Genomic DNA, 24,016 nt, shown 5'->3' with positions numbered 1-24,016 from the left:
AATTTAACTGTCATTGGTACCATGAGATGTCCATAGAAACATCCATGGTAATGATCACCTGAAATCCCACTGCAAAAAATAGTGGGGTGAAAAGGTTGACAAGGTTTTATAGAGAAAATAAACCACAACTTTAATCTGTCAAGAAAATCAAGTGTACAAGTTCAAATCTGCTTACAAGGCTGCTGTTCAAAGCAGTTATTTCTATGTATGATCTATTTGCTTCTTTCTCAGGTGTACATAGCCACATGGTTTGTGCAAGTCTCTTTCCTGAGCATGGAGAGGGGTTTCTTGATTTTTCTAATCAGGGATGTGCAGCTGTGTCAGGAGAAGGTGGGTTGGCTGGTTTTCTCTTCACATGTTGTTGTTCAAGGCTCTTGCCAGTGGTCTGGACACAGTCAGGTTTTTATTACGATGCCTGAAACTTCACTGGGAAGTTTAGAGTGGCTGTGCACATTGCAGGTCCCTATGTTTGTTTATATGTTCTGATGAAATCCATCCTGTCACATGTACTCAGAGGATGAAACTGGTTTTATTCAACCCAAACCATTCTATCATTCATCTTGAAAAAGAAATATAGCCAAGTTAGGTTATTATGAAAGCAGCTTGTCTTTCATGTTAAAAACCTTAGAAAAAATGTTATCTTCAAAGCCTTCTTTGAACTTCTGCATAATTTTCTTTCCTTGAATTTAAAAGCAGAGTCAGGTGACAAATAGCCTGGAACTTCACAGACAGAAGCTGTTTTAAGGGAGTAATTTGGAAAATACAGTAAATTCAGGGATTAATAGGAATAATATGCCTAAGCAAATTCCTTGGGGATTGACTTGGGAAACTGAAGACATTTTGCCAGTAATCCTGCAATGAATGCTACAATGCAAGAATAATCATCCAGCTGGCATTTTTGTATGGGAGAGAAGGGAAACTTGGATACTCTGCTTATGTGGGATATATCTTTCACAAACCAGACTTAATCACAGTCTCTCTTACACTGCTTAGAAACCTCTCTCTTGGTGACCTTTGGCAAGTCTGAACCATAAAGATTGAACACAATTGCTTTTACTGTGAAAGGAGCACATTTGTTGTAATGCCCAGCCCTGTTCCCTGCTCTGCTTGTCCACAAACCATCCTTCATTTCCCACCCATCTCTCATTTTGGGAAACCAGTCGCATCTACACATGATGAACCAAAATAGAACAGAACTGGAAAAATGAGGTCAATTCTGTGTAGACCAAAAAAAATGCTGAGACTGGTTTACTTGGGGAGAAATAGGGAGCTCTACCTACATGACTAAGCAAATTTTCTCCATTAAAGTGACTTGGGTTTGGCCCAAATCAAAGCTGATTTTTTAATGTTGTTTATTGAAAGTTTGGGGGAGGCTGCTTTGAAAGACAGTTCATGTGTGCAATTGAAGAGGCATTCTATGTAACCAAATATACCCTTAATCTTCTTATCTTGATTTGTTTAGTGCAAGTAGGTCCTAAAAACCAATTGACTAGTTTTAATCACTGTGAATCATGACAAGTGTAAAGGTGCTCCCCAAAATAAGATAATGTTTCTTTAGCTTAATTTACTTACTTATAGTATTTTACTTCAGTAATGTGTTAGAACAAAAGCAACAGCTAAACACAGCTATATCAGAAGCAACTGATGGGACAGATATGGTAACACACTGAAAGATGAAGTATCTATAGAGGGGTTGATGTGTTGGGAAAAAATAGTGATTAAAAAGCAAAGCATGTGTGCCAGAGGCTTCTTAAAACTTGGATGCAATATTATATATTGCAACAAGACTTCTCTGAAAAGCTTTTTGGAGCATAGTAGGGAATTAGAGCCAAGGTCAAACTGCAGCCCATCAATGCTAACTAGATTAAGAAAAAAAAAACTTTCAATTTTTTTCAATTCTGAAAATAGTTGTGTTGGAACTTTGGAACAGACACAGTAGGGCTGTGTCTGACAGACAGTAGCTCCTGCAGGCACCATGTATTTTGCTGTCTCAGAGTTTGTTCTGTAGGGACCTGCTTGAGAGACAGGTACAGAAGAGCAGCCTCTCAGCTGAGACATGTTTTGACTTCTTGTGCCTATCACTGGGTGTGGAATGGAAAGTAATTTTTTTCAAAAGGTGTTTTTGGGGTTGCTTTTTCAAGACAGGCTCAGCAGAACTCAAAGCACATATGGCCCAAAATAGCCCCAGTTTCAAACACAGCTGCCTTGCAGCTATTCCTCCCCTGCCTTTCTTTTCCTTGCCACTGGAATAGTGTGTTATGTTATCACAGTTACAAACATAGCTTGTACTTCAGCATAATTCACAGGGCTTCTACAGCTCAATTATGACATGTGCAGTAGTAGTAAAACATTTCCCAGTACTTCTAGAAGACTACAGTTCTTTCTGTAAGGTACTTAGTCTGTTCCTCTAAGAGTTAAAAGGGCAGTAAGAGGACTCTGTTTTCTGTTTGAAGGATACTGAGGAAAGAAAGTCTAGTAAGAAGCTGAGCAGTCAGCATGAAAATCTAATTCTGAGCTATTCCTGAGTTTCTGAGACTAAAGAGGTTTGTCAGGAGAAGGGAGTAGGTTTTGTGCAGGTTTCAACACCACCTTGCAAACAATAGGTAAGTACTGATGGATTGTTAACTGGGGCCTTGTTTCCAGCAATGTTTGAATATTGGACAGCACAGGGTATATTGCAGTCCAAGATTCCTGGAGAAGCTGTCAGAGAGAAGCACTGTATAGGACATAGAATGTGTTCAGGAGGAGATGTTCCTGCCCTTAATATCAGATCTTTTTGAGATGTTCAGTCTCTCTGTTCCTTTTCATTATTAGAAAAGAGAATCTTATACATTTCTCGTGCCCTTTTCCTCCAAATTTTGGTGAAATCCGGATTCAAACTGGATCTAAGTGTGTTAGTCACTTATGAACATTTGGATTGTTAATGTGCTGATTATGCCCCTTTTTACCACTTGGTGTCACCTTTTCTAGGCTCAGAAGCACAGAAAGCAGACGCGGATTGCAGAATTCCTGCCGAGGCGATGGCTTAGGGTAGAGCTGTACGTGCAGGGGCGCTGCTCCCATGGATGGCTGCGGGGTGACGGTCCCGCAGCGCTGACACACGGCTGTGGTCGCCCTCGGTGCTCTCTGGAAGCAAGTGATCATGTAAGAATCAAGTGGAAAGCTGGGAAATCAGAGTGGGTATTATCTCTGTAGAGATGTACATATTTGAGGTGAAGGGATGGTAAAGTATGAAGGCGACAGAGGGAAAACTTTTTCTGTTAATCAAGGATGCACTCTTTAAAATGAAAAAACTCAACTAACAAACCCACATTTTTCCCTTGAATAAGGAGTGCTTCCTATTGGAGTAGGTTTTAAAATCTCACTTGTCACTCTCGCTCTTCTAGTACATTAGCTGATTGAGTTGTGTAATTACTGAATAACTAATTTAAAAATTACCATGTCATCTCACTGGGAAAATATTTCTCTGTTGAAAGGAAGGTGAGTTTTAATTAAACCTCTTTTAATGAAATATTTTTCAGCCAGTACTTTGCTACTTAAATATTTCTTGAAGTAATAAGGTAGAAAACTTGAAAATAAAAATAGGAGAAAATGCATCAGGGAGTATAAATGAGATCTGGAACTGTAAAGTTCATGTTAATAATTTCATTGCTATTTTAAACAAGAAACTAAAAAAATTACACTTTAATTAGGTGCGGTGAGGTACTTGGAGCAGTGCTAGTGAATGTTCTGAAAGTTACTGTCTCAATAATACTGGCCAAGGGGAGCTGTAGAAGGTAAAAAAATAATGCTTCCATGCTATTAATATGTTTCTGATTGTGATTAAGAGATATGGATTTATTCAGATTCTATATTATTATTAAAGTGAGATCCTGCCTACCTGTCTGAAGAAATAAGACAGAGGGTTCATCTCTCATGAAAAATAAGTAATGGGAATGAGTAGGGGATGGAGGAGAGGAAGGGAAACATCAACAAAAGAGCCAGGGGAAGCCAGGAGCAGAAGCATTTCAAGCTTCTTACAGGAGCCAGTCACACAAATATGTCACTTTTGACAAGATGAGAAATGGGCACAACCTCTGCAATTGGACATCTGAGACAGCCTGGCAGTGAAACCCTGGAGGCAGTCAAGGTGGCTGCATGTTTATAACCAGGTACTGGCAGGTTTTTCTGGAAGAAACCATCCCTGAGGGAAATCTTGCTGTGAACTTGGCTAATTCAGCTACAGTTAGAGGCTGAGGAGTTACAGGGAAAGATGTTCTTTCTGGGTCCTTTGGGGGATGCTGCAAGAGGAGGCTCCATGGGTTGAATGAGAGCCTGTGCCAGAAGAAGCAGAAGGATCTCACGGTGGGAAGGTTTCTCAATCTATGTTGTAAGGAAGAGATCTGTAGCACATCTTTATGTCCTGAGCCTTGCTAGAAGTTCTGCTGTAGAGCACTGGAGGACACACAAATCAAACAAGGGAAGGGCAGCTCTCTGTGGCAGTTTGTCTTTGTAAGGGACAGACTGGGCGTAGTCTGTGAGGGAGCATATGCCATGGTGAGTAACACCACACCTAAGGGTTGTGGAAAGATTTTCAGCTGACCAGTTCCTGCTTCTGTCCTGTCCAGCAGGTTGTTCTTTTCCTGTCATTCTCAAACATGCACACCAGGACAAACATAGACTATAGAAAGCATGGTTTGTTGTATGTGGATAAATTCTGTGTAATTAGAAGATTATTCTAATTACTCTTGGATCTGGTAATGTATATTACAAGGTTTCTGAAGCTGTGGCAATCACTACTAACCTGCAAAATAATCAGCTTTACAAAACTGAACTGACAGGGTAATCTATCACAGCTGTTTATTCTCACTTCATGCAGAAAACTCTTTGTCCCGAGTTGCCACATAACTAGTGATCCAAGTTAAGCTCATAATCACGTTCTTATCATTACATGCCTCTCAGCAGCAGCCTTCTCACACTGGAAAGCTGAGTCTGCTAGAAATAGCTAAGCTGTTTGCTGCCATATCCATCGTACACTTATGAAGTTCTCTACAGTGGTTCATTTTAAGTAATGGCAGTAGTTTTATTGTCTGTGTTGCTGTTAGGACTGACAGAAAAGTAGCAGAACAGCATCAGCCTTTATTTGCCTGTGTGAAGAAGAATGTGGTTTTAAAGCAGGCTTGTTAAAGTGTGCAGTGTTACACAATCACTTGTACAAGGAGAGGACACAAATACTATGTGAGGGAGCTATGTAAATGTATTCATCCATTTGAAATAGTTGGATACCTTTTTCAGATGATGGAGCTAAGTGGAACAGGGGAATAGGGAGCATCAATAAAAACATGCTTGCTTACAGAAACCTGCTTAGAAGAGGAGCCAGGGAGCTTAGGTGCATAGGAAAAGCCTTCCCTTTCTCATATCCATTCCCTGTGTGTCTGCCTTCACCTTAAATCCATACAATGTTGAAGTGGCCACATGTGTGGGCCTAGTCTTTCTTCCTAGTGACAACACCTTTATTGGTATAACAACTTCTGCCCAACCCAATACTCTGAGAAAGTCTCTGCCTAAAACATTTTGCGTGGGTTCAGCCCAAGAAATAGAACTTACAGAAGTTTGCAATTAAGAAGCCCCTTTCTCAACTGTCTCCACAAACAGAAACCACCCTCTTTGAAATAGGATCTGTGAGCCCCGTGATGCTGGTTACTCAGCATTGTTGGATGATAACATACTGCAGCTAGGAAACAGAAGTGCTTCAGACTTCCAGAACTTGTACAGTCAGGGGTCTCTCTTTCACCATTTAAGGCACTTGTTTGCATTTCTGTGGGTGTCTCTTCTCCCCTCCTTCCCTCCCCCCATATTCAGAACAAACCCAGCATCTCTTTAAGTAATGAAGAATGATTTAAAGCATACTGTGTCGTTTATGACAAGCAACTGCATGGTCTAATTTAATAAATGCTATGCTGTAATTGCAGGCTTTCCTTTTCCTATTAGCTCTTCCCTTTTGTGAGTCTGGCACTGAATGAAGCTGAGGAAGCAGAGTGCCTTGGGGAAGGGAAGTAATAATGACAACTTTGGAATGTTTTTAAATTGACTCCCACGAGCTCTCATGTTTTTGATTGCTGTTGTAAGATTCCTTCTCCATACAAGGCTTATGCACCAGCAGAAAATGCATTAAGCATTTATTGCTCATCACGAAGTAAACAGGGTTTTGGGGGGGGAAATTCTGGTGTTTTTCTTCCCTCTGTAAAAAGAGGAATTAAAGACCCAAGAAAACCCCCCCATAAACCACACTTACACATTCCCAGGAGTTTTAACCCATACACAGATGGTAGCTATAGTACAGCAGGGATGAAAAATAAAAATAAGATTCTGTACAAATTGTTTGATTGGGATATTAATTTTGTAAGGTATTCCTTCTCATGAATACAGTGGATATCTTCTTTTAAGGCATGTATAAAGTGTTGAGATCCACAACCAGTTAGTTCCAACTACAAGTTGATTTTTTCCTATTCTCTTGAGTTTTTGTGTTTGTGTATGCTGACAGCCATCATTAGCAGTTCTCATCTCTGGGGCAGGCCCATAATGCCTTGAATGAACATCAGTAGCACAAGTACAGGCAGCACTGTGCAAATGGAAGGAGAAGCTGTGAATGCAAACCCTGACTAATTGCTCATGTAAGTGGACAGCAGAAATGTGACTCAGGACTCTTCAAAACCTCCAATTTGTGAACTGTGGCTTCTCCTAGTTTTATCCTTGGAGGTGCCCTGGTATTCTGCTTTATACACTTGTTAGATTGTGGCAGCTTGCCTACACTGCTGTCCCAAAATAAGTTTCCTAAATGTATATTTAATTTAGTTCTGGAATGAATACTGTACATTGTTTTGAAAAGGAAGACTTATGTTTCCAGTCACCTTTATTTCACTAGAAAAGTATAAATTACCATCATAAATACAGATAACACCAGTATAAAAATTAGATTCTCATTTATAAAATAAATACTACAAGTCAAAGCAACAGGTATCTCCAAATCCCATCACCAAGATTATTTGAATCTACACCACAGAAACCATTCTTCAACTGTTAATTAAAATGATGTTCAAAATGCAGTAAATACTGCTACCTATTCTGTGCTTGCTGAAATGAGTTACTATTGACTCAAAGCCTGCAAAGTCTTTGTTCTAACACTTAGTTGGAACTATCAGACTCCCCTGTCTATATAACTCTAGGTGTAACTGGATATACTTTCCAGATAAATAGCAAGTACCTGCTTCAATAGTGTTTCTTACAAGTTGCCAGTGCAGTAGTTTCAGTTTGTTTACCTTTGTCTGCTTCCAAAGATAAACAGACCAAGTTAATTTTATCCAAGAAGTGCAAAAATAATAGTAGCAGTTTTGTCGCATCTGAACTAACAGATTATTTCACCAGTTAATATTGTTAAGAGGCAGATAAATACAGGGTTTGTTTCATAGAAACAGAAAAATATTCCTTTTAGTTAGGTAAAGGACACCTATTTTTCAAAAGTAGTGTTTTTTCCCCTCACAAGTACTGTAAATCTTCTGGCTCAATAAGGCCACACTGATCAAGTTAAAAGTACCTCTAGTTCAGAATCCTGTTTGACAGGACAATAGAAGGAGCTTGGGAACAGTCTAGGAAAAATCTGTCTACAAAGAGACCTTGGCAATTTAGAGACAGGCAATCACCAGCCACAGGGAGCTCTACAAGGGAAAGTGCAGGGCTTGGCACCTGACATGGGGCAAGCCTGGTGTACAGACAGGCTGGGCAATGAGAGGCTGGACAGCAGAAAGGGGCCACAGAAAGGGGCCTGGGGGACCTGGTCAAGGGAAAGTTGAACATGAGCCAGCAGTGCCCTGGCAGCCAGGAGGGACATCCCTGTCCTGGGGACATCAGGGACAGCATCACAGCCAGGCAAGGGAGGGGACTGTCCCGCTCTGCTCTGAGCTGGGGCGGCCTCACCTCAAGTGCTGGGGGCAGTTCTGGGTGCCACAATACAAAAAAGACATTGAGCTGTTAGAGAGGGTCCAAAGGATGGTGAAGGCTCCAGAAGGGAAGCTGTGTGAGGAGTGGCTGAGGTCACTTGGTCTGTTCAGCCTGGAGAAAAGGACACTGAGGGGAGACAGTTCAGCAACCTCGCCAAAGGAAGCAGAGGGGCAGCTGCCAATCTCTTCACTCTCATGACCAGTGACAGGACTCAAAAGTCCAGCATGAAGCTGAGTCAGGGAGGGTTTTAGTTCAGTATCAGGGACAGGATTTTCACCCAGAGGGTGTTTGGGCACTGGAACAGGCTGCCCAGGGCAGTGGTCACAGCAGCAGCCTGGCAGAGGTCAAGAAGCTGTTAGACAGCACTCTCAGGCACAGGGTGTGACTTGTGGGGATGGTCCCATGCAGGGCCAGGACTTGGACTCGATGATCCTGATGGGTCCCTTCCAGCTCAGCACATTCTATAATTCTATGATTGTAACAGATCACCAGAATGTTCCTCCAGCCTTTGGCCACTAATAACACAGGGCTTCCTGATATCTGGATTTTTTGTCTGTGCTGTCTAGTGGATTTTTTAATCCACATAACATTTGGGCTTCAGAATTCCTGTTTCAGAGAGCCTAAAAGGCTCCACTCAATTACCCAATTTTGTTGTTGGGGTTTTTTCTGCTTTGGCTCTGCCACTAGTGTCTGCAATACTTTTTCCTTAGACACCATTAAGCAGCTCCTTTTCTCTCACAGCTCTTGCTTTCTTTGCTTTCTTGCGTTTACACAGAACCACGGGAAGGACAATGGCGAGAGTGATGACTGCAACTGCTATCACTGCTAAGATGATAAAGACTTCTGTTCCATATTCTGTAGAGGAAAAAAAATATCCAAGAGGTTACAATCTAGAAAAGACCAAGAGAAGATTTTTCTATTTAAATTTTAATGAAATTGCAATTTATTACTTTTTTGGTAAATTCTCTGGATAAAAAAGCTAAATTGAGTTCATTTGCCATTTTAGAAGAGTTTTTCTAGAGTGCAGATATTCTTACTTGGGGAGAAGAAAGATACAGTACAGCAATGTGATATTATTTAAGTAATATTGATGACTGTATATTGAAGAAAGTGTTATCCAAATGGCTAGTCTGAAATGGCTGGCTGATTCACCTACACTTGCTAACTTGTTTACCAGTAAAGAAGTCTATCTGCCAACCTCTGACCTCAGAACAAGAAAGAAAGTCTTATTCTCATCAGCTGTTTTTGGCATAACTAAAGGTCAGTTCATTCTACAAGTAAATGGATATGCAGGTTTCCAGCACTTCTATGTTTTAGAGCTAATCCTTCAAGCACTTCCTATGGCACTTGCTATTGGAAGGATCCAAGGAAAACAATTGGAAACAAAACTGAAGCTGAAGGCTAGTGATGACATCTGGAACCTCAGACACCAGTCATCAATTGAGACATTTTAACCAAAACAGTTGGGCAAAACCCTAAAACCAGCTCCAACTAACTAAAGATGGTGTCATACTTAAAGTGAGGTCTTCCCATGAATTTCCATGTTCCAACTGTTAAATAGTTTATTTCATTGCAGGCACCAGAATTTAAAGATGTGGGTTTTTTGTTAGAATATTAAAGACTGAGTGACAAACCTCATCTGATACTTACCATCTAAGATATTCCTTCCTACACTGGTGCAGAGCACCCTGCTTTCTAGGCCATTACGATTTTCTCTGCGAGAGGGAATGATTGCCTGGACATAGAAGCAATAGTTCTTTCCACTGTCAACGCTTACTTCAAAATTATGGCTTTTTGTTGTTACATCTTTCTGTAAAGGAAAAAAATATTCCAAGTGTCAACTATGAAGGTAGCACAGAAATTGTGTAACTATATAGAATGTAACAATTATTACAGAACAAAAACTAGAGTTAGACCTTACCTTTCCAGAGCTTTGATCTTTCCAGTAATAGAGTTTGTATTCCAGGTCATGCTGGAAAATATCTTGAATACTCATAAAGCTTCCATTAGGAAATATATATGGAGTAAGTGGATCTTTGAACACGACATTCAGTTTGGAACCTTTTTGTGAATAATCCTTTATCTCTGGTTTTCCAATAACAGCTAAACAAAGATTTTTAGAATTTAAAAAATGACATCATTTATATACGACACACTCTTTTTCCTTCCACCCTCCATTACCTTCCCTTCTCAAATCTATTACAAATTTACAAAGCCAGTGAAGGCCTAAATTGTAAACAAGTATCCTCACCTAGTACATAATATTAACTAAATGGTCTACTCAGAGCAGTGAGAAACAAATGAGAAACAAACTAAAATCTTTCACTCTCCCCTACAACAGGGAAAGCTTTATACCTTCTTTTCCAATATCATAAGAATCTATAGAAAAAAACCTTTAAGCTCAATCTAAACCTTGTTTAAATCAACAGAAGTAATCTTGAAAATAAATTTATAGTAAGATTTAATGACAATCCTACTTACTCTGGCTATAAGGTGTAAATTTTTCAGAGACTTCAAAAGGTGGCTCTTCAAAGTTATCCACCTGCGCAGGCTTTACAGACAGTATGTGTGCTGTGTAGGTCTCCTTTACATTCCTGAGCGCATCAGTAACATCACACTCTGTTTCTGATGTCTGTATGCATTTTCTCTTCACGTCAGATGTCTGTCTGAAAAGAGCAAGAAGGAAATGTCAACACTTTTGAACCAGACATATATGTATTACATATTTAGATACATTAAAAAACATTTTTCCCCTCAAACTGTATAGATTTCCCTCATCCAATAGAACAGCCTTGCAGGCTAAAAGGAGAAAAGCTCAAAAGTCACTACCTGTACAGCTGTATTTCACAATTCAAAGCAGAATTCAGTAAATCAAGTATGATTGATATTAATTACAGAAATGTGCTATAGGACACATTTGGTTTTGCATTTATGCAAATGCCACTAAGAACCAGACAGTAGCAGCAAATTTCAATGCAGAATTGCAATTTAAAAACACTGACAAAAAGCATGAACCATGCACTTGTCTTGATTTTTAAATGATAGAAAGCAAGTCCATTTACTTGCAAGATAGCAATGAGACTATGAAAAATGTTAATTTCTCATTTTAGTTCCTCACAAGAAGGAACAAAAAACCAGATTAGATATTAATCCTTCAATTCTTTTCCCTCTTTTTGCTGGTGAATTAAGGAGAGCAAAAATTGTGTGATCTCAACTGGAAGAGCGAGTGCTGCCTGTTTGAATATTAACAAAGTGTTTTTTTCTCAAAGTAGATCAAGTTTCCTTGTTTAGAGTCAGCTGAACTCCCTTCTCACTTCATCAGATTTCTTTTGTCACAGATCAGTGAGGGACAGTGCCACAAGAAATGCACTGAAAAGGGATAGAGGTTTGACCTTTTTGATGAAACAAATGTATTTTGTAAATATACGTACACAAGAAAGCAAACATTTAATCCCACGTCCTCCATAATAGCAACTTCAGTTAAAAGAGATGCCTCTGCTGCAGAACTACACCTGATTCTATACTGAATCTCGGGCAAACAGATTTCAGGTTTTTGCAAGCCTGAAAGGTCTGGAAAGAAACTCCAGATTCAAAAATATCATAAAATGTGTTCTGCTAAGTGTGTGCTTTTAAGTCAATTAATCTAATCACTCCTAAAGAATGAAAAAGAACATTAAGCCATTACACTGCTATTTCACTTTTTAGTCATGAGAGAACACTCATTTATATGCCACTTTTAGAGACAGTAGAGACTACAGTATCACTTTTTCATTAATATGTAGGAAGTTTGATGATGCATTTTCCCTTTAGGGCACGTTTAATAATGCTCTGTGTATTAAAATGGGAGCTAAAACCAGCACAGATTTATTACTGAACTTCATGGAAAGTTTTGTGCAGTTTTGAAAGAGGTAGTAGGCACTTCACATAAGCTGGCTATGTTTATATCTACAATATTTTACAGCTTACATAAAACACAATATCAGAGGAATAGTATCATAACATAACATAATATCATAGCATAACATAATATCAGAGGAAATCTTGGCAGAGGTAAATGAACAAAGGTAATTTTTAGTATTACCCAGCAAGACAAAATTATTAATTACTGTGATTCACTGATTAGAATAAAATGCAGACTCATTTATTAGATACCTCCCAAGACTGAAGACACAAGTCCAGACACCTTGGAAGACATAAAAAGGTAAAGTTCTGTCTAATATGCGGTATGTCAGGTTGAGTATCAACTCCTTCAAAGTATCCTGGCTGGCTCTCTCAAGCAGCACTGAACCCCAGAGCTGAAATACTGATCTAAAGCTCATCTCTCCATTTCCAAAGTGGGCAAAACCAGAAGTCTAAACCTGATATTTTTATAGTTAGACACTAAGAAGTATTAGGCAATTTTCCTAAATCCCAGTATTTGAGCACTTTTCCTGTTACATTCCCTTTCAGAAATATTCAAACGTTCTCTTTTCATTTTCTTCAATTGCCATTAACGAACATATCATGGTGTTATCTACTTACCCATGTATTTCTACAGTATAGAAGTAGCCTGATGGTTTTGGTTGCCACTGTAGTATAGTTTTAAAATTGATTGAAGACCAAGTTATATTGACTGCTGTTGGTGGGTCTTCAGAGCCTTTAAATACAGAAGAGAGTGCCATCAGTCATATAATATATAATTTCTGTTTCCCTGCAGTCATTGTTCAGTTGCCATTAATTGCAACTTGGAAACGTTTTCTTGGGGGAAAAGGCTCAGTCCTGCCCTTAGGAAAGGACTGCTCATCTTACTAAAGGAATGTGTCCTGGTAGAAGTGAAGAATGAGAAGACAATTATTTTCTGTCTTTTAACTCTGAAACTGATGAGGTAATTTAGAGTTCCTTTTTGATCCAAGAGCTCTGCAGAAGGTACAAAAGCTTGAACATTCTCGTGAATGAAGCACTGAACAAATGAGGCATAGTTCAAAATCATCCCTAGCTATATCTGCAGCAAGCGTTAGCTCCTGGATTCCCATTTACATATTTAGGAAAGATAGTCTCTGTAAAAATCGGTGGTTACCCTACACACCTACAGTATATGAGAGAGGCCACCCCGGGATGAGCTCGTGTCCCCCTCAAGCACATTTTTGGCCAGCCACAGCTGCTTCGGGGAAATGCCCAGGACGAAGCCGGATGGGAAAACCCCTCGCAACCCTATAACCTCTGGAAACCCCTCGACAAGCTCGGAGCTGGGAACAACGGGACGAAATCTTGCGACTTCACTACAGCTGCCCACCCCCGAGGCCGACCCCGCTCCCAGCACGGCCGCGGCCAGTGAGGAGCCCGCAGGGGCGCCCGGCCCCCGGCAGCCGGGCGGCGGAGCGCTGGGCAGGGAGGGCCAGCGTCCCTGTCCCCTGCCTGCCAGCGCGGGGCCGCTCTCCTCGGACTCCCTCAGGGACACCCTGTCCTGGGGCTCCGAGGGACCGATCGCTGGCGCCATCCCTCCCATATCATCCCGCCCCATCCCATCCCGTCCCGTCCCGCGGGCCGTCACTCACCGGCGGCCAGGTGCCACAGCAGCGCGCCGAGCAGCAGCGCCCGTGGCGGGGCGGCGGCACGCAGCAGCATCCTGGGCGCGGTGAGGGAGCTGCGGCTGACGGGCCGCCGCCGCATATATGGAGCAGAGGCGGGACCTAGGCCGCGCCCCGGGGCCGCCCAGCGGGGGCGAGGGGACGGAGCGCGGCGGAAGCGCTCGGGCACCGCCGGGTTGCGCAAACACAGCGCGGGATCTTCGAGGAAAGGGAGGGAGGGGCGCTGAGGGACGGACGTGTCCCGCGGGATGCGGCCCTGCCACCGCATCCCCCGGCACAGGCCGAGCTGGACGTGAGGGCACACCTGGACATGCCTGCGGTCCGTGTCCCTCTGCCTGTTTGGTGTCATCAGGCCCTTGTTACCACCCCTCCCTTCTCCTCTTGGAATTCTGGTGAAACTGGACACCACTGGATAGCCAGCTTCATCTTCTGCAAACATTTAGCTGGCTGTCGAGGGACACCCCAGCTCGGAAGTGGCTGCTCTGTGGGGCAGCTGGTCATGCAGAAGCGATGTTGGGTTAATTAACTTTGATCCCGTACATTCTGAAGGGCTAAATATGTCAGTCCTTCCCTCGGCACACAGGACATTGGACACAACTGCTCAGCTAGATCACATCCTCTATCCCCTCACAGCGTGCCTAGCGGACCCTGTCAAGGCTCGTCGGTCACACCAGACAGAAAGTAAGTTTCAGATGTTCAGGGCTTAGTACCTCACCTCTCCTATAAACCAGGGGCTCTTAACCCTTTTCCAGTAAGGTCACATTGGAAAGGTATGCCAATTTCAGAGGAGCAGGGAATTTCTGACAGAAGGCATTCCGGATCTCAGCCTTTGCTGAGGCTCGGGCTCCTGGGCTGTGTGTGGCGATCGCGGTGTCCCCCAGGGCCTTTGCCCAGGCGGGGGCTGCGGCTCTGTGTAATGCTCAAGCTCTAGAGGGAGCTGTGCTCGCAGGAGCTCAGGACTCTGCCGCAGGAAGGTGGGAAACAGACCGTGCAGTAGAACCTGTGTCATAATTCAGGGGGACATGCGCATTTACAGTCTTAGACTGACTTATTTTCATTTTGATGCTGACTTGGTACCATGGACGTGGAATATGTAGGTAAGAGAAGAAGACTAATGGAGAAGTTGAATATTTCATTACCTTTAATTTTCATGATTGACACATACTTGTCTGCAAGCAATCAGTTCTCTCTCATAATGCAAAATAAATGCATATGGAACAAATTACAATATCCATTCAACCAGAGTCTACATCAGAATTCATATTATTCTAAGGCACACCTAAACCCTTAACTTTTAAGTTTTTGACATACCTTCATTAAATCCAGCCATACACCTTCTCATTTTCCTCCTTTGTTTTTCATCAAATTTCAGCACCATCTGTATGTAGCTGTATGCTAACATTGCCTCAGTCAAAAATACTTCCTGCTTTTAACTGGGTGTGGAATACAGATCTTGTGGGGTTTCTAGCTTTTCAGGATGGTGACCTTATAAGATCACAGTTGATTTTCAAAGGACTTTAGAAGAAGAAGAAACAGTACACACATGTTTAAAGAAAGAGATGCTTATATGAAACTTTTAAATGACTTTTAGGCTTTAATTTCGCTTAATTTCATGTAGTTCAGTCACAAAAGATGGAAAGTGGGTCAGCGGTGGTTTCCAGTTTTAATGCAGATAATCTCAGGATGCCCTTCTCCTGCCTATTCCTTCTTATTCACATATCTTCTGTCAAGAGCACACTTGAGAGAGATGAGGAACCATCCAGACCTTGTCCAGACTAACCAGTGTGACCACTGCTACCTTATTCCAGTTTCCATCAAGGTATTTAATTTTCACTAAAACTAAGCTCTTAGATGTTCTCCTCCTTGCTGCAGCATGAGAGGAGGACACCAGTTTGCCAGAGCTGATCAGGTTGGCATGGCAAGGTTGTGATGGAAAAGGGAGAAGCACTGAGGTGAGGAGCTGCTGCTGCCATATCTGGTCTTCTTTCTCTTCTTTGGCCAAGAGTAGATTTGACCACAGAATGAGAACTGCTCAGCCCTGCCTGGCTCCAGGCACCAACCAGCGTGGGAGAGGAGAGGAACCTCACACAGCCTGACATGGGCTGAAGCCTCTGAAGTCTGCTCAGCAGCCAGTGACTTCACTGTGACATTCTGGTCACATTTCCTGCCCACTTTATGGTATTTCAACAGCTCATTTAACACAGAAAAAATTGTGCCTTTTTTCAAACATATGTTGTTACATGCAGGAGAGCCTTCTGCTGACGTAAAGCTCTGGCAATTTGTCTAGAAACTTAGTACTTGGCTCCCATAGTGGAATGCCAAAATGTAGGCATCATCTCTGTACATGTCTCTAACCCATTTAGTCATCCTGTGCTCATTTAGAATCAGCTGAGAAAAAAACTCATTCCTAAGGTGAAGTACATATTTTCTAGTATAGGCACCACCTAAAGCAAGTCAAATGAATTTATTTCAGTGTTGAAATAAATGGAACATTTCTATTGATGGAGATGAAGATCTTGCTGGGACCATTTAGAATATGTGGGAGACATGCAAGAGCGCAAGCCTGGCTGCACAATTTGGTTTAGATGACCTCCTCCACTCTGTGACATCTTCAGTCTGGTGAACTGGGTGGAATCATGGTTGTTACCCATTTGGAGGGTTTGCCAGAAGGCAAGCAGGTTCTACAGATTTTCTTTCCTTGATATGTTTGCTAAGGAACCAATTGATTATGGGAAAAGTGAGGAGGAAAGCAAAATTAAATCTCTGAATCTCCATTCTTTTTTAAAGAGGTGCGTGCATTTATTTTTACTGTATGACCTGCCAAGTCTCTAAACTGGTTTGCTTAGAGAGAGCTACAAATCTTTGCTTGACAAAGCAATTGCCACATCATGTTTTCTGTACAGTCATATATAATTATTGAAGTGGAATGCCTCAGGTGACATCAGTGACAGATTGGTTTCTTTACGCTGGTGGTTTTGCAAGACTGTAAGTAAAATTTTGTAATAGTTATTAATGTTTTGAAATTCTGTAGTGCTATAAAACGTTCATCACTCTGTGATGAATATCAATATCATCAATATGATCATATCTGATAGTGTCAAATGTATTTGTGTGAGCAGGATTTGAAATCACTGAGAACTTTTTCCACAATGAAATTGCTCCTGATATTTATCTTAAATTTAAATCTTTGTTTAATTTGTCTTAGTGACCAATATGATTGGGTAAATAATGTAATTATACAATTAATTATATTTCATTAGAAACCCCAGAAGTTTAGGTATCAACCTGTAATTTGGTACCTGCTCCCATAAATATCTTAGCATTTCTCTTGCAGACCTGCTTTATCAAATACTGTGTTATAAATGCATTCACAAACTCACAAATACCACTGAGAAACAGTATTTGCAATTAAGAGGAATTGTATAATGTTGTAAAATTAGTTACTAAGTTCCCTTTTTGATGCACAGAAACTCATTTAGTATTGTCTCCCTTTGGTGAGCAAAGTCATTGAACCAGTGTAATGGAGTGAAGAATCAACTTTTATACCTAAAAGTAGCTGTGTTTATCCCTGAAATCTCCATACCAATGAAAGTCCCTGTACCAAGATTTCCTTGTGAATCCCTGATTTTCTTATTATCTAAACCATTATAAATTATTCTGTGATTTTAAAGCTACCTTTTGATTTTATAATGCGATCGCATGTAGCTTAACAGAAAACAGTTAAGCTTCACTGGGATAGAACTAGTTAAAAAGTTAAGTCCAGTTCTGACATTAATGGATCTTCCTTTCACTTTGAAAAAAAGGAATGAATAAACAAAGATAGAAAATTGAAACTCGCAAAAGATATTTCTAACAGGGGAATCATAGGTACAATATGAATTTCTTATTGATAGTAGAAATCCTGAAGTGAATATTTGCATGTTTTTCTGATATTCTGCTTTCAAAATGTGTGTTTTTACCACGTTGGCTATACGAACATCTCCTCACACCTTATCATATGGATATGTTAGAAAGAGACACTAGCACAGGAACAAATCTCCTGGGAGTTTTTGGGTCTGGATGGGCTCTGTGTGGAAATGATGCCTGCTTGGGAGGCAGGACATGCATCCCAGGGAGGGAGACTTTGAGCCTTTTCCACTCTGAAAATTCTTGTCAACATTGCTTTGGTGTTGGCTCCAAATTCCTGTTTTTCACTCACAGAATGACGTGTGATGAGTTTATTACCCTTCTCAAAATCTTGTTTTGTAGCCCTATTTCATGAAAAAGAATTTGACAACTTATTCAGTGCATTTTATTTCTGTGATTTTCAGTGATGCCTTGGGGTAAATAAGATCACATAAATGAAAATTTAAACCATGCTTTGGTTGATTTGGTGTGTGGAAGGTGTCCGAAAGCGAGTGGCTACAGCAATAGCACAGCTGTGCTGTGAGGAGTGCCAGGGTCCTGGGAACAGCTGGGTTTGTTTACTAGAGACTCTCTCCTGCTAGAGGACAAGCAATTACAAAAGTAGTAATAAATGTCACTGGAGCACAACAGAAACTATGGAGATAGAGACACTGATTGGTATTGGTTCCTTCTGTGCCCAGAGGCTTTACTTCAGCCAAACCAAAGTGTTACAAGATTGAATCTGTTGTTTGACATGTGATGCAGTCTGTCTTCCCTTTATTCCAGGTGTTCTGTCCCAGCTGTCGACTACCCTCTTGGGATATTTAGCTTACCCTGTTATATCTTAATGACATAAATTAATCTTGCAGTTCCAATGCATCTCCCCCATAAGATTTATTTTTCCCGAGTGTTGTTAGACACAAGTGCAACTAGTAGACCTTACTTATTTAGGTTTTCTTCTCATGCCTGAGTTTGTGAGGAAGAGACAAAACTGAAAAAAACCAAAAAGTAACATAAATATTAAATAAACAAAGCTTATTTTAAAAGAGATAGTACATTAAAAGTAACCTCCTTTCTTTTCATATTGAATCCAGTCTCGGCTCATGAGTCTTTAAATTTCAGGTTTGAAATGAATCCATTTTACTAGATAGTTATAACTGTTAGTAAAACTTACTCCCTTTTCTTATAGATTATTAAAAATATGGACTTACTAATTTTAGATGTGACATATATAACTTCTCAGTGAAGGTAGTGCTAGTCAAATTCAGTGTTCTTTGAAAATGACACAAATGGTATGAGCACACCTTGAAAGGTTAGGCAATTCCATGGGTAAAGTAAACAAAGCTTCAGTTTGAACAAATATGATCCCTAGGCTGTCATTAAACCTATTCTTAGGAATTGTGAGAGAGGAAAAGATAAACAGCACTCCATTTGACTATGCTATTGTAATGTTTGATCTTCGTGTAAAATGGCTTTCTCTTTTGGAGAAATTTGATACAACCAAGACCCCATTCTGTATGAACCAGGAAAATTAAATTGAGTTTCTTTTATACCCTGCATCTCTGTTCTTTGCCATTACATTACTTTGTTGATGCTGCCTTTTTTGCTGAGGTGGGAGTCAGTAGATTAAAGATAATTGAAAAACGGATCAGATTAGCTATTGGAGAATAATTCTGGGTTTGATAATGGGACATAATCAGCCTGCTACTCCAATAAGACACTATCCAAATGCTACAAGAATTATCTATTTAGCTTGACATAATTGCTCACAGCTTACTGAATAATTAAATATCACTGTAAAGTGACATTTTAAAAAAACTATACAACAATGTAAACAAAACATAGCATCTACTGAAATTAGTATACTTGTGCCCCCAGTGTCGGACTTGAAATTTATATTCAAGAAACGAAGCAAATATTAAAATACATAAAAGGCTAATGCAGCATGATTTTAGCTGAGTTCGTCATCACGACAGGAAAGAGTGAATTTTACTTCACTGTAAAATGTGAAGTGTTTTACTGTGAGATAAAGAGGGATTTGATTCTTACTGTCCTTTGATGCCAGTTAGTGTTGACAAAATACTGGCAGAGATCATATCACTTACTAGATATTTTCTGCCACTTTGTGCTACTTGTCAACTCAAATTGTAAATCAGTATAAACAACTTAAAATTTTAGCCCTGACAAAAAAAATACATGCAAAGGGGTATTACTGCTGCTAATCAGTTTCCTATCTGTCCAGTACAAAGGGAAAGAAACATCTTCGATCTAGTTCAACAAGGTCTGAAGGAGTTTTCTCAAGTGTCTCTGCACTGTTTTTTACACACATACTTATTCTCTGTCTTTGAATGTAAGAACAATTTTAACTCAGCCAGTTTAATGGCAAGATAAGTACAGCATAAACTGGTGCTAGCTAAGGCATTATTCCCCATTCCTGTGTGGAGCAATCCTCCCGTAGCAGCCAGCACCCAAATACATTCTTTCACTGTACCGGGGGCACAGAGTGCACTGAGTGCACTTCGAGTGGCTCCGTGTGTTCATTTAGGATTAGTAAAAAGGGCTGAGGAGAAACATCCAGCAACCAGCATTTAGCTACAAAAGCTGTGTGGTTTGTAGCGAAGGGCTGAATGTTGAACACTGAAAGTCTCAAGGATTTAAAAACAATTGTGTCATTATATTTTGTATTTTGGTGTGTTGGGAGTCAAGTTAGGGTCTCTTGTAAAGCTTGAATGCTGGCATTCCAAACTGCTGCCTTTGAACATGTAGCTGATGGATTAGCGGTGCTTAGAGATTTGTGAGTGTATTTGAAAAAAATGTAAAGTACATAGAGGAAATATGTTCTTACATTGAGTGTTTTCCTTGGAACAAAGAAAAACTACAAAATAATAACACTGATCAGTTATTATCAGAATATGTCATTTCAGCTTATTTTATTAACAGCTAGGTAGTCTAGGATTTTAAGTTTGAAAAACTGATTTTATTTTAGTCCAGTTATCTTGTTCTTTCCCCATGATATTTAGCTTCAAAATAACATCAGCCCAGTTTTTGTTTCCTGGTATCTGTCTCCATTATCTAAACCACACTGACTCCTGCTGATGCCTACAGGAACATCTTGGAACATCTCTTCCCCCCACCCCTGGATTTGATTCCAAACAGTGTGATTGGTATCTGATTGGTACAACAGTTGTTAGAATAGAAGGTAAATACCTTTCAAATGAGGAGTAAATATCACTTTGCAATCTAAGACATCTAGAAAGTCAAAGCCATCCTTCTGTAAGATTCCAGTTACAAACTTAGGCTCCGTGGTGCTTTAGTGAAGCAGTAGTAAGAAGTATTCTCTTGGTCACAGGTAACAGGTTAGTGCAAACTCTGAAGTACTATTGCTTTTCCAAATGCTGTGTACTTTAGCACTTAAAGGAGTTTTATAAACTCAAAGCTAACTTACATTTAGAAAAAAACCCCAGAAGTATACACTTCAAAAATAGGATAATGTAGCATAAGACATAAGAAAATGAAAATTCTTATTAGATTGAAGTGGTCTACTCATTCTTTCCTACAAAACACAGTCCTGTCCTCTAGGTTCACACTTTTCCCCACAATCTTTCATGGGCTGCAGTAGACTTGAAGAGTTCATTTAGGTCCCTAGAAAAAAAAAATTTAAAATCAGTTGGAGAATTGGCTTTCAATTACTTTCCTGATCTTCTCAACAGTCTTCTATTCTCTGCTTTTATTGCAGGCTCCTCCTTGCTATGCCTCTCATTCATTCTTTTTCTTCTTTTCTTTTTAGCAGAACATGATTTACAAGACACAAATAGGACTGGTAGACTTGTATGTCTCCTCTTCTAACTTCTCAGGAAACCAATAATGCTAATGTTCAAAAAGTATGCAAAGCAGGGATAGTCTTCCCCTGTTAATCAGTGCAATAAACACAAGGGGGAAGTAAATAAACCAAGGTTGAGACTGATAACAATGCAGAAGCATATTTACATTCACTCAGTATATAGATACAGTGCACTGTGCCTTGTGCTGAATCACATACCTGCATGTCCAGAAGTTAATCTTGTTGGAGGTAGTTCCCATTTTTTAGTGCAAGTCCTAGATGCAGGGGAAAAAACTGACTGTACAACTTGCATAGTTTCTGCATAGAAGATGTCTTTGTGCTGATAAGGGTCAGGGTGTGCATTGGGTCTCAACTCAATCACAACTCCCTGTGCAGGCAGCACATTTGTTCTTGAAAGATATAGAAAGATTTGCAAAGATTTCACTAGATATAGGTAGCTTTGCCCTTATTTGTGAATAATCTGTAGCATCTGTGCTGATCTTTTCCTTTATCAAATACAATATTGTGCAATATTGCAAAACACTGAAGACAGATAACAGTGTACTGATTAATTAGTAGCCCCAAGAATAGTAAAGAATCTTTGGACCTGCTGGTGCAGTCCTTGTTAGTGTTTCTATTTTCCTGTGTTTTTTGTTTCATGATCAGCTCTGATAATTTTTCCTGAAATGCTTTAGGAAAAAGAAGCCTGTATTATCATCTAGATTACCCTATTTCAATCATAAATATTACTATATTTTGTTAATAATTTTGTTGGAGCTTCAAAGTATTTCAACTAAACCTGAAGCCTGGCTAGGCAAACACAATCTTGAACTGCATTTTTCAGATTTTTCACAGGATGCTTTCCCTCCCTCTCTCCTCTTATTCTGAGAAGCAGGCTTGACATAGTCACCTCTTGAGAAACAGCAGAGGCTTGAGCTAAGATTGTATCATCTTGGAATTTTAAAATCTCGGGAGGAATTTGAACTCGAGGTGTTACCTTTTCAAACACATAGTACTGCCAGGCAGAGAGACAGACATTCAGTGGGAGAGGGGGAATTCCAGTGCTAGAGGCCAGAATTAGCTGAATTTCAGCTTCCAAACTCTTTTAATATAGTATTTAAACTCTTACTGCACAATTCTGCGTGAATCCAAACGTTGCTATTTTGTCTTGAGTCCAAAGCTATGTCCCCAGAATCTGAAAGATTGTATCCAATTCTTCTGTTCTTCTGGCTTCAATATTTCTGAATACATTATAAATTCTTGTCCAAACCCCAAACTTGTTCAAAGTTCAGTGTTTATTCTTTGTTACTTGTTTGAAAAGACCAGATGAATTAATTGGGAAGTCATGTGTAGTGGTGTGCAAAATACATAACTAAGTTTTGATTCTTAGCAAGGCTTTTGAATTCAGCATGCACTGAGAATTTTCTTTCATTGACTGTGCTAATTCCTAAGCCTTCTTACGATAAAGATTATGCTACTTCTCTCTGGGAATGAAGGGTGGGAGCACTAAGAACTGGAACTCAAACACTTTCAGAATATAAATACGGCCTCCTTTGCCCCTGAATTGACTAATGCATTGCTCAGTGATTCACTTGAACCAGGAATCTGAGAAACATAAAATACTAGATTCACAAAGGCTTTTATGTGCTACTTGAAAGGAAGAATGAGGTCAGACACCTTTTTGGACTAAGCCTTGATGACACAGGAGAAATTCAAAGTCAAAAGAAATTAGCAGAAGTATGCAGGGAAGCATATTTTCTTGCTGCCAGGAAAGAAACAGGCAAGTTTTGTTCTGCCTCTTTGGATATTTTGCCAGCAATCAGCAGTGCAGACTCCCTTTTGTGAAAGGCAGGCAGGGGACCAGCTTTTATTGGTCTCTTTTGCTACCTCCCCCTTCACTGTCTCCTGTAACTTACATTCACAATTGATCTAATTTAATTCTGAAGGAAAACTCTGCTTTTAAGAAGGAAAATTGCAGCTAGAAATGCTCTTAAGCTAAACTGTCACTCTAGTTGGTGTCCATAACAGCTCTGTATTTTGCCTTGATCACTTGACAAATATGGCATGTTTTCCGAATTTCCATAGTTGTTGCCCAGCAACTAATTCCCCTATTAGTTGTGGGGTTTAATTGCCTTCACCCAGCTAGATTCTCCATCTCCTTTCAGGTTGTTCCATCAACCCTCCCAGTTCAATCTCTGTCAGTAGCAAAGGGGCAAGTAACAGAGACTCTTAAGTGCAATGGAGATATTGTTAACATTATGTTATTTTTGTATTCTTAACTTTATTTATCCTTCAGAAAAGTAGTCCCAGATGAAATTTTTTATAAGCACTTGTTTTCAGAGACAGGGGTAATTATTATAGGAAAAAATATGCCAAATATATATTTATGACTTATGTTTTTAACCTGTTTTTTTTCTGGAATAGCTTACTTGTGCCAGATAAGTGAACTGACCTATAGCAGCAATATGGCTGGAGTATGCAGAGAATTATACAGAAATCCTTTGACCAAGAAAACTACACAGATTTAACTGTATTACAAAAATTTTCATCATAAATCCAGGTTCACAGTCAAAATATTTGTCCGTTCAGGGTCTTGGTTTTCTCTTAATGACATTTTTTATTTGCAAAAAAGTATATTTGACCTGGATATACCCAGAGACCCAATTCCAACTTTATAAGTATTTTTGTCATCTGTCTTGGAATTATTCTGCAATGTATAATGGCCTTTTTTGTTTTGTTTTCATTCAAGTATCTTAGATTTGAAGAT

At 40.0% G+C, this 24,016-nt stretch overlaps 1 protein-coding gene across 1 annotated transcript; it reads right to left on the bottom strand.

Moving 5' to 3' along the window:
* Positions 1–6,874: 6,874 nt before the first annotated feature.
* Positions 6,875–13,926, bottom strand: F3 (coagulation factor III, tissue factor). Its single transcript, XM_054638371.2, has 6 exons — positions 13,512–13,926; positions 12,499–12,613; positions 10,459–10,643; positions 9,899–10,080; positions 9,628–9,787; positions 6,875–8,832 (listed from the first exon to the last, which is right to left on the bottom strand). Exons 1-6 carry the CDS (start codon positions 13,891–13,893, stop codon positions 8,684–8,686), a joined length of 1,173 nt encoding a protein of 390 aa, XP_054494346.2. The 5' UTR covers positions 13,894–13,926; the 3' UTR covers positions 6,875–8,683.
* Positions 13,927–24,016: the final 10,090 nt, after the last annotated feature.

Source organism: Agelaius phoeniceus, chromosome 8, assembly GCF_051311805.1.
Source record: "Agelaius phoeniceus isolate bAgePho1 chromosome 8, bAgePho1.hap1, whole genome shotgun sequence".
NCBI classification, from domain to species: domain Eukaryota; kingdom Metazoa; phylum Chordata; class Aves; order Passeriformes; family Icteridae; genus Agelaius; species Agelaius phoeniceus.
The sequence above is the reverse complement of the archived record's forward strand: the minus strand, read 5'-3'. Positions and strand labels throughout refer to the sequence as shown.